Below are 16,411 nucleotides of genomic sequence, written 5' to 3' on the forward strand. Positions count from 1 at the left end.
AATGTGTTTGAAATCCACTGGATGCAGATAATTGAGCTGAAAATGTGTTACATGACAAAGTCACGCTGAAGGACAGCCACTAAAAAAAAAAAAAAAAAAAAGTCCTCCTTTCCACTTCCCACCTGTTTTCTCTGTCATGTACACAATAAAACTCCCCCAAATGATTCATTCCACAGCGTTAGTCTTTGTTGTTTGTTGAGATTGAAGCTTAGGGGATGTTTGAGCCACCTATTGTGATAAGCTATAGTCAAAACAGAGACAGGCCAATGGCGGATGTGTCAGACCGGCCTGTGTTTTCTTGTTGGTGAAATAATTGCTTTTTAGCCTTCAGTTAGGAGGACGTGAGCTTTTAAAACTCCCTCACACATCATCATAGCAAAGTAGAAAAAAAAAAAAAACTGTTTTATTGCCACAGGCTAGATGTGTCTGTCCATGCATCTCAAGTTTTCTCTCAGTTAAGCAGCGGCTGCTACCTCCAGATTTTTGTATAGCCTAAATCTTAAATTGATTTTAGCGCTTCATGTGAAAATTGATTTACTGGCTCGGATACATAGATCCCGGGCAGAGATGGTCCTCCCCTGAGAACGTCGGGAGTAAAGTGAAAACAAGGTGAAGAGAGAGAGACTCCCTGTCGTTCTATTTGCATTTTAATTGTAAATTGCATCATTGCGCCGAGTGTGGTAACAAAACAACTCCCTCTTCCTCCCATCACTCCTCCCTTTTCGCTCCGAGCTCGACTCACTTTGTGAGAATGAAACTTCACGTGGAGGAACCTCTGCAGGGCAGAAAATAAACAGGGAGGATAATACGTAAGAGCACATCCAGCACAGTCGTGCGGATGAAGGTGAAAGAAGCTTTACATCAGCGAGTTCATGCAAACGTTCTCGCTGCTAACTGCATTAGCTTAGTTGAGAGGGGGAGAGAAGTGTATTGTCATGTGTTGTTTTGACAGTCAAACAGACTTTTCTGTTTTTCCAGCAGGTGTCTATGTTGAAGACAGAGACACAGAGTGAAAGAGAGAGCTGTGGACAGGCTGCAGCCAGTATCATTTTGTCATTTAGAAAGCACTTTTCTGTTGTTATCTTGGCTACATGGCCCACTGTGGTTTGATGTCTGCCTCAGAGTACATCTTTTTTTTTTTTTTTTTCAGATCTCAAATTTTCACTGTGGATTTTGGCTGTCTCTACTGTGTGTGTGTGTGTGTGTGTGTAGAGTTGTCTTCAGATGAGTGTTGTGTTGTTAGTACACAGGGCCAATTGATAGTACAGTGGTTACCAACTGCTCATGCTTCAGGGTCCAGATTTTCCCTTAGACATCAAGTCATAGTCCACACATTAACCAAGTTAACACCCATTCTGTATATTTAAATCCATCCATTCCACCTTTAGTGTAATGTTAGTGGATTCTCAGTAAAATAAAGAGTGCAATCAGGGCTCCAAATGAGCATTTAAAAAACATTAGAATCTACTACATGAAAACCATTTTTACAGTAAAACAGGTTTAATACAACCAACAGGGAAATACAACAGCTGCAGTGCTGAAAATAAAGAGAAGAAAAGTAGGTTTCCAAGCTAGATAAACATTTTTTTTCTTCTTCTTTGTGTTCAGTGTCAGTAAAAGTCTTTTTTTCTTTAGCCTGTTGTGGAGCAAACTTCTCAGTCCATCTCTGGAAAGCCCCTTACAGTCAACAGACATGCAAGGCGGGGAGGACAAATAGCAACAGACCAAAAGGCTTTAGACTCAGGACTTAAAGCTCCAGTCTGGTTGTTTTGCAGGATGGCATTATGTTCATATATAAACAAACACTTACACAAGTACGCTCACACACAGGGGGGTCTTATCTAAGGTTTGCACGTGTAAACCCGTGCAAAACTGTTACCACTGGCATGAGAACTTCAGCAGCAGTGCAGGATTTTTAGAGGATTGTGTCACTCGGAAAGCCCTTTATCTTCCTCGCAGGTCGGTCCTATTGAATATGTAATACTGGATGTTTCTCGCTGAGTGTGCAAAAATATCAGGAGAGGAGTATACAAATAGATTGATTTGCATGTGTAATGTGATTTGCCAAGACTGAAAGTCAGCGCGGTAAAGGTATTTGTGTGTGTAATGAAGTATAACAGACCGTGTATTTATCAGGCTCTCCTTCACAGATTGCAATTTTGATGCCTTTGTGGCCAAATCAGGCAATTTTTACAAACACTAAATTTAAACATTTTTCTCTAGTCAGATGAAATCACTCGTGAAGACGGTTTAATTAAGTAGGTGAATGTCGCGGAGGAGACGCTGTGTTGTTTGTGTTGGGAGTTATAATTGGACCTCTGTACTGAGGGACTCAGTCACACAGCAGCTGGTCAGCTTTGCAATATGAGAGCAAAGCAGAGATTTGGGGAAGATCAGAAAGGATGAAGAGATTGGGAGAGAGAAGAAAGGATGCTGTTAAGAGCCAAATGTAGACAAATACTCTCTTGTTCTGTGTTCTTCTCTCAGCCTTGGCGTTACATTAGGCTAAGATAGCTTCAAGTCACTGCGGGCTGTTGGTTATTTTGAACGATGAATGATGATGTAGCTTTGAGAGCTTTTCTTTTTCTTATCAACACAGTCTGATCGTTGCTCCCTATGAGGCATGTATGTATGGTTTTCCAGCTGTTGACTCTGTTTTATCTGAGGGGGGAAGCCCCACAGTGTAAATTAATCAAATTGTTAAACAACAAATCAATTAATCGCTTATGTTGTTTTTTCTGGCAAAAATGCAAAACCTGTCAATCATTTTTACCTGCTTCTTAACTATTACTGCTTTATCATATGTGATAGTAAACTGAACATGCATCACCTTGGACTTTAGGAAATTAAGATTCACTATTTTCTGATATTTTATAGATCAAATAATGAATCTGTTCATCTGAAAAATAATCAACAGATGCTCGATAATGAAAATAATTAGTTGCATGTTTATTTACATGGATTAGTCAGTCCTGTGCATCAGGGACGTGAATGTTTTTAATATATTTATAGTTGCTTCACTACTCGCTGTAGAACGGTTCATATGTTTTTTTGGGGGGTTTTTGGGGAACTTGTGTCAGTCTAACGTTAAAGTACCGACAACATTGTGAAGTATTCTTTTAGAAAACATGAATGCACTGACCGCTTATCACCAAAGGTGCCACTAAAGTTAATTAATGTTATCACTCACAGTAGTGATCGGTATTTAATGCTGTGAAGTGCAGCTTCAAGATATTAAAGCTCCTAATTTTGACTGAGCTGGTTTATTAACGTAGATAAATGTGTGCCATCTTATGGTATGTCTGTTATCTTAGTTGCACAAATTAATGATTTTTTTCTCAATTTTATATCTTCTTAAAAGCAAGAGAAAGTGATCAGAACGAGGGACTAAAGCAATAAGGGAGAAGTGTGGCGCCGGCATGGTTGCCTGGTTTTATAGCAATCTTGAGTGGGTTTAAGAGAGGCAGAGAAAATGGGGAGTTTAGGTTGTGGTTTTTAAAAAAAAAAAAAAGTGGAGGAAAAGAAAGAGAGAGAGAGAGAGAGAGAGGGGAGACCATCAGTGATATGGAGAGGGATGGTGATGTTGTTTCACTGGGGTTTGCTCCACGGTTCAGGGAGGGCCTCTGTCTCTGCCAGCGCCTCTTAATCCATCACACCTCCTGTGGCCCTGGATCCGACACACTCCAGCGTCTCCCCAACCCGCCGCCGCTGCCGCGTTCGCGCTCAGCTCTGTCATGCATGTGTGCCCGCTGTTCCCCGCATTCTCTTATCCCTGTTTTCACCCTCTTTTTGTCTCTCAGAGTGAATGTCAGGGCTATCAGCGAGTGGCCTCGGGCAAGATGGACAGACACCGTTCGGTGGCAGACATGTTTTCATACATGCTCCGTATCCAGCCTTGTTCACACACACATGTGTGTCTTTTGCTCACACCTTCTAATTCTCTCTGCCTATTTTGCCTGCCGGTCTCATCTCCTATATTTCGGATTTTCTTGTCATTAATGTCCGAGACGCCCCTGTGCTCCCCCTTTCCTCTCCTCATGACCGCGCTGCTTGTCTGCTGCCAAAACTCCTGAATCTCTCATAACGGGAGACTTTGAATTACTGCCTTCATACGATGCCTGTGGGTGTGTGCTTGCTTATTTGACAGGAGGTGCACCTCCAGCCAACTGTGCATGAGTTTTAGAAACGGGGGTCAGCTACTTCACTTGATCGATCTTGCCGATCCTCCAGATGCATCCGCACATGCTCCCTGTATGCCTTCATCGGAGTTCCCGTCCGCTTTTAATGGAATCTGACCTTATAATGAACAGGCTTCATTAACCCTCTGTCAGATTTCTCACCAGAGCTGGAGGGAAGAGAGGGCGGCAGTGGGGGGAGGAGGAGGGTTGTTAGAAGAGCACGGGGTCGACTCTAAGCTGCGGAGAAGCGAGCTAGCGTGTGGGCGTTTGATTTACGTTCAGAAATGCGTCACGCATACGCTCAAAGCTGCAACACTCTGTCACTTAGCCTCAGCCTTTTGGCATGTTTTCAGTCTTTGTAGCTTGTCCCTCTAAACTCTGCAGCCCGTCTCTGTACCTCGCTGTTTCGCTCGCTGCCTATTGTCACACAAGGTGACCCCTCTAAAACACTCCCAGGATCCCTGCTGTGATCCCAGCCTTTTTTTTTTTTTCTGAAGCAGCCAACTCACGCAGATCCACCCCCTGTCCACCTGGTGGCGGTGTCTCAGCACCGTGCCACCCGTTTTCCTCTCCTCTCAGCAGGAAGTAGGGCCCTGAGGGGAAAGGCCAGTGGGTGGCTCTGTGTATTTGATGTTTTCCTTTCATTTTGCAAGTAAAAGGGAATTTAGATGGCATGTGTGTGTGTAGAAGTGCTCGTGTGCTCGTATGTAGAATGTGTTTTTGTTTTTTTTCATTTCATAATGAATTTATTTTCTCTTTCTGAGAGTGTGAGCAATAGCTGTAATGAATTCCAGGAGGCTTTCTGTCTCTCTATTCCGTCACTCGTCACCTCCCGAGTTCACAGCAGGCCTGGTCGCTTGAAGTCTCTGCCATATGGCCATACTTGAAGATATTTGGTATATATATGTAATTATTTCATAGAAATCCTTTTGATAAAACTGCACCAGCAGCAGGAACTATAGTGTGTGTGCATCTTTACAGTAATAAGGTAATGTTGTATGTCTTTTGAAGTCACTTATGTCTAAACAAACCCTAGCAGCAGCAGGGATACAGTCTTTTTTTATTCCATTGATTCTTCTTCCTTGTCAAAATCTGCCACCTACATTACCCATAATGCAACTCGTCTACAGACCATTGAATTGGAGATTTAGGAGTGTGATGCTAGTAGCTAACCTCGAGAGATGAGGAACAGACTACAGAGATCAGGTGATCTTGCTTCTTTCTATCTCCACACCCCCCCCCAACCGATGCTGACTCAAGTGACATCATGTGAGGCAGTTCAGTGGAGTTCCCCTTTAATATACAGGATTGTCACATGATATACAATAGCAGGGAACACACTAGCAGCAGTGTGTGTCAGTCTGTTGTACCAGCAGTTTTGAGTGAAATATCTCGACAACATTTACATGAATTGTTGTGAAAGAGAAGTATTAAAGACAATAAAACAATTAATCACAGATACTTAATGAAAATAGTACCTGCTAACATGCTAAATGTCACCTGTTATCATAGTTAACATGCAGGTTAAAGCCACTGTTAATATTATTAGTAACACTTTTCCTTCTCCGACAACTCAAAATATCTGCTGTGAAAAGGTCCTGATTAAATAAGATGTCAAGTCAGTTTTACTTATGTAGCCCAGAATCTCAAATTTGCCTCATAGGGCTTATTGATCTGAACAACAAGACTTTCTATCCTGAATGGGGCTTTTCTTTTGGTCTATTTTGTGAAACTAGTGGTTAGAATTTAAGAATAGCAAACTTTGTTATTCATCTACCCAAGATTTTCATTTTCTGTTACAGCCTCGCACCTACTTAAGTCTCGTTCGATTCAACTTCACTTCTTACTCGTTTACTTTAAATTACAGTCGATGGAACGTTAACGATTTGTGTAAACCGACGTATCAGCGAGAGTTTTTATATTTTTGCTTTAAAAGAAGTACAATCACAGCCCAACATAAACCAGCTAAACATGCATTATTGTTTTCATAGATAGACTTAAGGGTCGAGCCGGCTGTGCAGGCGACATGTGCATCAACGGCTATTCAGATCGTCACGAGGCACAGATGGAAAAACAAATGAACAGAAATGTGTCCTGGAGTGTAAATATGCATTGTAAGCTGCTCACATTATCAGATTTTGCAGATGGAGGTAGCATATGCGCAGAAATATATGTTATCACCACATAAAATTTACAGATGGAGTGTTATTACACTATGAGCTGAGTATCATGTATCGGCTCAGGGTGTAACATGAGCTCGTGACTATATATGTATCGTGGCTGTAACGCTCTGGTCAGTGTCGGGGGTCGGCGTCTGGGGCATCCAGCTCTCATCCTGATGGGGGAGGCGGATGCGGCATCACTTCGCTTAGCTCTTGTTTATACAGAGGAAGTTGAATCTATCTGTCTGTCGGTTCGTCAGGCTCTCCTCCCCGGCGTGTTGAGGTATGTGACAGAGAGATGGAGGCCGGACCGGCGGAGTGAGAGCAGACTGTCTCTCTGTAATAAATATAAATGGGCTCCGGGTCTCGCTCTCCTCATCTGGCTCCGCTCTCTGAAAGCAGGCATAGGACGAGGGTGTGATGGAGGTGACCCCTCCTCCTCCTCCTCCTCCTCTCCCCGCCCTTCCTCTTCACTCACTCACACACTTGCTGCATTGTATATACAGTACACACACACACATACACACATACAAATTAGTTTCTTTCTTGCTTTTGGGGTGAGCGCTCTGTGGTTTTTAAGGTCTCGTATAGCCAAAACAGCTGGTAGTGAGACTTTCAATGCTCTGAAACTTCATCACAGTGTTTAAATCAAGAATTTTCTCTTCTATACGTTAGTCAAATGACACAAAATGAACTTGTTCCGGCCTCTGAAACATGATGATTTACTTCTTTTTATGTTTTATATCATCATAAATTCAATATCTTTGTACATATACTAAATCACAATGTTGCATAAGTTGTTTTTTTTTTTGTACCAGGGTGGATGCTGTCATGGCCACTTGAATGAATGCAATGTAATGTAATTTAATGAAAAAGGACATTTAATTCATACTGTCTTTGTTAAGCTCATGAAATCAAATATATACCTTCTAATATAACTCTATTCAAGAAGTGGACAATATAGGCTTCGCAATTTAGTATGTACTGCAGGGCCCTTTTGTATGCATGTCTGCAATATGAAAAGCTTTTTTGTGTGGTTGTTTAAGTCGCTGTACTCGCCGGAGAAGAGATTAAGACATATACGCTGTGCAGAATCTAAACTTGTTTGCTCCCTCTCTGTATCGCTGTCTCTACCCTCAACCTAATTTCCTCCGCTCTCCATCCCACCTACGACGACGAGGTACACCGACGGCAGCTACAACAAACACTTCAACCCTTATCTGGAGCACAGCACCTCCGTTACCTCCTTACTTTGTCTTTTAATTGCCTCTGGGGGGGGAAGGGGGGGAAACCAAAGTGTTTGTAAATCACTGCCCGTCATACACTATAATGTGGCAATATTTATTTTCTCTATGCCTTGCGCATTATCACCTATTAGTCATTCCTCCCATTCACGCTGTCATCATCTGATTCCCATGACAAATGAACTGTCTGAAGACATTTCTTGTGAAGGGGAGTCCTATGATTAGCACACATCTCCCTCATCTCGCAGAGTTGTTATTGCTGCTGCTTTCCTCCCGCCGCTCTGCTCTTGATGTTTGTCATGAAAAGGATGAAAAAAAAAAAATAAATAAAACCCCATCCCTAGTTTTATTCTGGTTAAGTGTCATCTGGGTCTATTTAGAAAGCTGTGAGGCTGTTAGCAGTGCTGCCAGTGTTGTCATGTTTTCTTAAATTGATTCCCTGTGATTACTTGGCATTCACGGTGCTCTTTTAAAAGGACAAGATACAAGAAAAGCACTAGGTAAGTCGTGCTTCAGTTATGCGGCGAAACAAAAGCCCGAATGATGACACACATGCAAAAAAAAAAAACTTTGCGTACGCACACACACACCCTCACTCACTCATATAGCCTATAATTAATTGCCAGGAAGTCTCAGGTAATTTAAATTGCAAATCAGTGCCGCCTTGTTCTCCCCAACTTTTGTGATTAATATTTTATTGTTTTACTGAGCGAAAATGCCACCAGTGTTTTTCATCAGATACAAATAGGACAAAAGAAGAAAAAAGGGGGGCACTGGACTGAGGAAGATCAGATGCAGGCGTTATCTGGAAACATTAATTAAGCCGTGTCTGGGTCTGGAGCTGTCGAGGTCTTGGGTGTCGCCTCCGCTGTCTCCGATCCCCTCGCAGAGACAAGAGGTCCCTCTCACTTTTTTTTTTTTTTTACTCCTTCTCTCATTTCTCGCTCTGTCTCCCTGCACTCCTGGTCTCATACCCAGTTTCTGCCAAGTGTTCTCAGGTCCTGAACTTGTCTTTCAATCAGCCACTAATTAAGCAGCGGAGTGGAAGGGTTCCTTTTTGGCAGGAGGTTTTTTGCGAGGATGTGCAGGTTGAGTGAGAAAAGCCAGATCCTGAGACCTTTGTGATGACTTAGGTATGAAATGTGTGGAGAGGAACTTGAGAGGAGCAGGGGGATGAAACTAGCAGGAAATGAGAGATTTAGGCAGCAGAGAAAATGAAGCTTTGAAACCAAACTGTCACGTGTCCCTTTTTTTTTTATTATTATTATTATTTTATTATTTTTTTTCCCCAACAAGATTTTCAATCCCAAGAGACCGCTAGTGTAGCAAAGGAAAAGAAATGAGACAAAAATAATGAGGAAGTTCCTTTGCCACAAACAGAAAGTGAGAGATGACGTGGCCGTTGCAGTGAAAATCTCAATCGCAGCATATCAGAATGGAAAAAAAAAAATCCTGGAAGCGGGTGCTTTTAAAAAAAAAAAAACAAACAACTTTGACCTTTCTTAGCCAGCGCAGCCTTTTTGAAAGTACTGTATGACCTTGTGTGTGTGTATTTATGTGTGTTTGTGTGAATACAGACTGGCGGCTTGAGATGAAAGTCTTAAGTCTTGCCCTTCACTTAGAGCCACAGTAGACGGGTGCAGCCTGGCTGGAATCAGATGGCTGGCACAGCACTCTGCTTCTGCACAAAGCAAAACCACAAAGATGAAACCACGCGCAGATAAAGGAAGGCTTCCCCTCAGTGAAGCAGAGCGCATGCCGCTGCTGTGCTTTGAATGCTGAAGCCTCTTTTTTTTTTTTTTTTTTTTTTAAAACAAATGAATTCAGAGCCCTTACGTCCTACTTACTGGGAAACACTGCTCAATTAGACTAACCATTCAATTAGGAATTGCCTTGACACGCACAAACACAGACAAGCACACACACACACACACACACACACACACACACGCAAGGTCACAGTTTTTCATAGTAATGCGCTTGACTAGTTTAAAGTCAGAGTTATTTTAATATGTGTTTAACTGTGTTTCTGTGTCCCTACAGAGCGCCCGAAGCTATTTTGGAGTCTGGACGTTCTGTTGTGCTGGATTCTTCCCCGCGCCGCTCTCTGTACAGCAGGTGTTGTTTAAGAGGCGGCCAGCTTGACTGATTATTCGCCCTTCTCTCCCCTTTACCCCCCCTCCCCCACCCCCCCATCCCACCTCACCCCACACCTGGATGGTGCTCAGGCCCCATTGAGGTCCTCTCTGCATCAAGGCTGGCAATGTCCAGAGTCCCAAGCCCCCATGCCCCAGCGGAAATGTCCAGCGGCCCCGTTGCAGAGAGTTGGTGTTATACTCAGGTGAGGAGGGATGCAAGACTTCTGTATGTTTGTAGGTGGGTCTGTGACTGGTGGATTAAAGGGGACGTATCATGCATGTTTCCAGGTCTGTGTTTTTATTCTGGGGCTCTAGTGGAATATCTTTGCATGATTTACAGTTTAAAAAAACTCCTCATTTATCTCATACTATCCCTTTACACAGCCCCTCAGTTCAGCCTCTGTCTGAAACAGGCCGTTTTAGCTCCTGTCTCCTGAGCTCACTCTCTTCTGATTGGCCAGCTCTCGGCTCTGGAGGCTACGTAAACAAACAGTAGTACTATTATTTCATTTCTTTCTCTCGTTCTTTACTCAAAATGGAAAATTTTCAAATGCATCTGTACATATTCAAGCCCGAATCTGATCTGAAATATGCAAGTGCGAACAATGTGAACAACCTGTTGAATGACCTTAGTTACAACCTTAGCAACAAAGGCTACCAACAGACGGCCTTTTGTGGGCATGTGCGACCAATCTGACGTCATCACGAGGAGGAAGTAGATGTAACATTGCTAACGGAGTGTTTGGAGCAGGCTGAAGCTTCGGCTTCTGACTTTCAGGAAGCATTTTTACATACATTTACCTCAAGTTTTGGATCTTTGACTATGTTTAACAAAGACATCCGACATCACAACAGAATAAAAATAACAGAAAATCACAAAAAGCATGATACGTCCCCTTTGATGAAACTTTACTTGTAGTTTTTCTTTTGTTCCAAGACCTTATACAATCTCCTCTCACTGATGAAAAACATTTTATATGGAAGTGAATCCATTCTATGTAAATAAATATTCATTTTGCCGTTGTCTACTTAGCATACAGTTATCACTCAACTCAACATGAGATCTGTTTTTGTCAGGAGTTTCGGGGTATGATCACTGACAGATAGGTGTGTTATCTGCCTCGTAATATTTCCGAAGGCTTTTTGCAAAACAGAAATGTGTCTTTTGTTTCTGTCAGCATGGGACTAACATTATTTAGTGTTCTGTCAGAGTTGTAGCATAACGTTAAACAGAGCTGACTGTGAGTGAGACAACCTGAACTTGACTGAAAGACTGAAAAAAATGCTTTTTGCTGCCCACTCTTCCTCTGCTGATGTGGGCGTTGCATCTGAATTTGCATGTCAGACCGAAGAAGGTGATAAATCAGAAAAAAAAAAACTTTACACGCATATTACTGTAAGGGACTTGCCTTGCTCTTATCTGTGAACTGATATGAATATGATATGAGTGCTTCCTCACTGGTTCAATATTACAACCCTAATTTATCTCTCAGGAAAGCTGGTACTCTCATATGATGTGTTTTCTTTGCTTTAAAGGTTACCCATACCGTGAAAAGGTTTGATTCAGTCATCGCAGCACATGCTTCGCTAGTCCAGACATCACTTTACCGTTAAGAACCGAGCTAGATAAAGTATGTCACTGATGATGTCTGTGTTTTTTTCATCTCCTCTAGGTCTTTGCGAAATTGTTCTGTTTTTTTTTTTTCTGTTGCCGCTTTTAGAATATCCTTTCTTCTCTCCCTCCGTTTGTTGTCAGTGTTTATTAAGATGAAAGGCAGTTTTGATGTGCGGTTTTGAAGTCCAGGCTGACCAAACACCACTTACCCATATAGAATAGATAAATATATAAATAAAGAGATCTGGTTTCAGTCCTTCTTGTGTCTTTCTCCCCCTGCGTAGATCAAAGTGGTGAAGTTCTCCTACATGTGGACCATCAACAACTTCAGTTTCTGTCGCGAGGAGATGGGAGAGGTCATCAAAAGCTCCACTTTCTCCTCGGGAGCCAACGACAAACTCAAATGGTTAGTGAAGGCCGGTCATCGTAGTTATCGGACGCTGATAATGCAACAGTCTTTCACAGTGTTTTGAGCACATCTTCTCAAAGAGCTCTCTCAGCCTACCTCTAAATTCACACTAAATAATTTGAGATTAGAAGATTGTTTCCAAGTAATTAAATCCATCAACATGTCCATGTGCTTTGCTCACACATAGGTAGTTTAAATCATACAGGATGAGTTCTTTACAGCGGTATCTATTGTGCCTTCAGCTACTCTGTATTAGCACTGATGTTTACTTGCATATGTGTTTGGAATAATACGTTTTTGTAGCTTGAATTAAGTCAAATCTGTCTTTTTTCTCACATTATAATAGGCTCAGTGTGATACAGTATGTTAACCGTAGCGAACACTGAGATAAATATATGTGTAAATGCTTTTTCAGCCGTGCTGCGTGAAGAATATGTCAAAATATTATTTATGAAAAACAAACTAACAGCTGAAGACGTGATCTCTGTGGAGGAGGCAGAGTGATCGTCTCTTGAACGGAGGTCACTGAAGTAGTCAAAACACTCCGCAGTGGCAAGATGCCATCGGTGGGTGAGATTTGTCCTGAAATAGTAAACGTGGCTCTACTCTGAGTTCCTTCTCTGGATTAGAGCAGATTAGAGTGGTACAGTTGCTGCTCCTTGGCGTCGGTATGGGCATCTGGACGCCTCCCTGTGGAGATACTTCAGGAAACATCCAACTGAGAGAAGACCATAACATGCTGGAGGGATTATATACTCTATCTGGCCTTGGAACACCTTTTGGTCTCTTGAACTGGAGCACATATACCTTACTTAGTCTGCTGCCACTGTGACTCAGACCCAAATAAGTGGCAAAAAATGGATGGATGGATCCTTAAGAGTCTGATTTCTGACTTTCTTGGTCGACACACTTCTTCCGTGTCACTAGAGGTCGGGGACAATGCCTGTAGACTAGCAGATAAGGGAAACTTATTTTTCAACCTGCACCCTATTTTCCCATCATTTTGTTTCTAAGTGACTAATGGGGACAACAATTTTTGAAATTGGTCCAGTATTGAGTGAGAGCGCTTCAGCCAGCAGCTGCACAACAGGCTGCAATGTAATCTGACAGGGCAATTAAGCCCGTCAATGTACGTCCACTAAAAATGCTTGTTTTTGCCGCTGACAGGCTCAGATTGTCATTATAAGTGTCTGACAACATTATGGAGAGGACCATACGGAGAAATAAAATGTTTTTTCTTTACTTTTCACTTGATCCGGTCGGTTTGTTATTGTGTCTAACCAAGTCTTGCTCAAGGAGAAGTCTCGCTGAGAAATCTTGGGAGAGTTGTTGAAATCAGCTAAATATTCAGCCATGACTTTAAAAATCTTTTAGATAATACTAAGCTACACTTTCTGTACTCAAACACAACAAAATCCTCCAGGCACTCCTCTCTACAACTCTGTCATGGCTGAATATTTAGCAGATTTCAACAACAACTCAACTCTTGCGAGGTTTTGGACTCAAATGGACTGATTGATGGATAATCAGCTGGATTGATGAGAACTTTTGCTTATAACTTATTAGATTTACATGAACAGTAATCAGGTTTTCAGTGTATATACTGTATATTAGAGCCCGACCATTAAAACGGCCATGCCGACCCAAATAAATGGCGCAAAATGGATGTTGTATATGTTGGCTGATAAACGAGAGGAAACTGAGGTACAGAAATGCCAAACATATGTTCTGAAAGAGTTTCTATAGTTTGTCCACCAGAGAGTACTGACAAGTTTATTCTTCAATGGTAAAATGTTCTGCCAGTACATTTCTTGGTCACAATTGTTAAAAAAAACAATTGAAGTCAATCCTGCATCTATCAGGCTGTACTCTTAAGATACACTGGCCAGACTCTGATATTGATTAGTGTTAAAATGACATTCAACTGTCTCATGTTCACAGAGGAGCTAACGGGAGCAGTGAAACATATTCACTATCACACGGCAACATGGTCATAGACAATTTGAGGGAGGCTGAAAGTAATGACTGTAGCCACGGGTAAAATAACACACAACAGTGAGTCTGCGATCGCCAAGTTATTGGCTTAAATTAGAAACAAACAGATACGCACGATTTCTTCAAAAACCCACAGCAACCTATGTTGTTGTCAGACATTATGCCATTAGTCCGCTCCCTGCTGTAAGTGCCTTCCTGTTTTTTTTTTTTTTTACCTGAATGAACAATTCTGCCTGTTGTTTTCCAGCCTTGTTTATCATACCTCACTCTGATGCTCTTATAGATTCTTGTTAGAACAACCGGGAACCACAATCCACCGCAGGTCAGCCAGAAGAAAGAGGAGGGTGCAAATTGTATATAATAAAAATAATGAGAAGACTTGTATTGATGAATTGATAAGAGCCTGTCAAGAATGCAGGGAAGGTACCAACTAGTGCCTGTATGAAAAATCTGACAGGTTGGTGCTACAAACAGATGCATATTTACTCAGTTCAGTCATTGTTTTTTCACTTTTCAGTAGTTGTTCACAGGGAACATTTGATTAAACACATTTAATTCTGACTCTTGTCAGTATATAGTTTAGAGAACTCCAAATGTTTACAGTTTTTCTTGCTTTTTTTTTCTTGTGCTTGTAAAATTCCTACATCTCAAATGGTTTTTACATAATCCCACCTCTCAGATGCTTCATATGATAACTAAAGAGTCCATATGGCCGGGGTCCATGTTGTTGTTCTAAAACTGTGCAGCAAACAAAACCATGCGTCACAAATACATTTTTTACAAAGCTGATGATTCTTTTGTGAAAATTCTCTCTGTAGACATAAAAAAAGACTATGACTCAACCTTAGCATTGATGTGCTGAACACAGCAAATCTTAGTTGAACAGCCTGGTGAAAGCGTATTGTTCATGTGCCCGACAAATTCCTGTTTTCAAAGAAAGTTGGATGCATTTCGCCTGCAACACCGGATCTACTGTAGGTTCTTCTTTCATCGTTAAGGTCAGGAAGGTTAGCCAGGAATCTGTAGTCAGAGGCGGGGTCAAATAATCCATGTTGTGATTTGTTCTCGGCTACAGTATCATCATATTGATACTCATATCGGGATACTTTCTGTTGTTTAACTGAGGCAGCAGTGTTTTCTTCTCTTCCTGCAAACACTTGGACTGTGAAACAGTGTTTCGCTTCTGGCAGTTCAGCCTCTCGCCAGTTTATTGCTGTTTAACATTGAAATATTGGCACGTGTTTATGTCGCTATGTGTGTGTGTGTGTGTTTTAAATGCTCAGACTGGCTTTTGGTTCATTGTGTTTCATCTCAGCCGTCTATAAAACAAGTGAATGATGTTGAGTGAATGAATAGAGCACGGTGGTTTTGATTCCTGCTTTTAAATAAATTGCATTTGTAAGGGTTTTATTTTCCTCCTCACTTGATATCATGATAACTACACTGTGAAGCCTGGTCAGAAGCCATCATTTTGATGAAATACATGACTATAAAACCAGGAATGGAAAATGTTAGATGCAGCGTGTTAGCATGCAAAGACAGTGGAAAGACTATGTTTCAAACTGAGTGAATAATTTGTGCGTATCCTGGTGCTTTATGAATTCACTTACAGAGACATGAATAAGAAGGAATAACAGAAAAAAACATTGAAAACACACAGATACCCTCCCAAACACATGATTGATGTGCCCGTTGCTAGCTAGCTTACAGCTATCATCTGTACAGTTAATATATTGGATGTTTTGGCCGACTAAACACAGACTGCACAAAGAATCTAGTGGTCAAATTTGTGTGAATGACTTGAGGTGAAAATTTGCTTTGAACACCTAAACAGTCTTTACAGAGTAGGTGTGAAATACATTTGTTAAAGAATAATATTGTCGCTGACAGTTATGAAGAAAAATGCCTCTAGAGATTGAAGCGCCGCATTACTTTCCAGGTGTCTTATCAATCTTTCTTTCTTTTCTCCTACCTCCAGGTGTTTGCGTGTGAACCCTAAAGGTCTGGATGAGGAGAGTAAAGACTATTTATCACTTTACCTCCTCCTGGTCAGCTGTCCAAAAAGTGAGGTGCGCGCCAAGTTTAAGTTTTCTATCCTCAACGCCAAGGGAGAAGAGACCAAAGCGATGGGTAAGTCAGAGCTACGAGGCCCTAAACGACTCTGACTCATACTAATCTGCACTCTGAAACAGATCGTCCTCATTTCCATTCTCTGTAACTGTCCACCGCTTTCATAGTTTTCGTAGCTTGTTGTTGGAAACATGTTGTTGTTAATAAGTGAAAAGCTATTCATGCCTATCCTGCGCATGAGTCTGTGTTCAGTAGAAAATTAAGGATTTCTCAAAGTTTGAGAGGTTGAAAATTAAAAACTTCTGCCACACCTGTGTCTTAGGGGCTCTGAAATTTGTAAATATGGGAGGTGGGGAGTGTGTCTAATACTCCAAGTGCGTCTAATAATGTGAGGGTATTGATAGCCATATGGGCTTGTGTAATCACTGCTGGTTGGATTCATTTCTAGTAAATATATAATTCAAAGTAGCGCGGGGCAATTTTGATTTTAATTAAAAAAGACCCAACCTTTTTAGAAGTCTTCGTCAGCCTCTCTCCCCGTTGATGAATTGGAAATGAATGTGCCTCCAATTTCTGCTTTTTTTAATTAGGTTATGTTAT

At 41.5% G+C, this 16,411-nt stretch overlaps 1 protein-coding gene across 2 annotated transcripts in view; it reads left to right on the forward strand.

The window, feature by feature from the left end:
• spop (speckle type BTB/POZ protein) overlaps positions 1-16,411 on the forward strand; it is a 92,261-nt gene that overhangs the window by 35,176 nt on the left and 40,674 nt on the right. Inside the window, exons 3-5 of one of the 2 annotated variants that reach the window (XM_067616524.1) lie at positions 9,628-9,925; positions 11,622-11,743; positions 15,720-15,871. In XM_067616524.1, coding sequence (XP_067472625.1) covers positions 9,848-9,925; positions 11,622-11,743; positions 15,720-15,871 — 352 coding nt within the window. In that variant the 5' untranslated portion in view covers positions 9,628-9,847. The remainder of the gene's footprint in view (positions 1-9,627; positions 9,926-11,621; positions 11,744-15,719; positions 15,872-16,411) is intronic. The other variant, XM_067616525.1, reaches the window with a different exon arrangement.

Source organism: Thunnus thynnus, chromosome 17 (genome assembly GCF_963924715.1).
Source record: "Thunnus thynnus chromosome 17, fThuThy2.1, whole genome shotgun sequence".
NCBI classification, from domain to species: domain Eukaryota; kingdom Metazoa; phylum Chordata; class Actinopteri; order Scombriformes; family Scombridae; genus Thunnus; species Thunnus thynnus.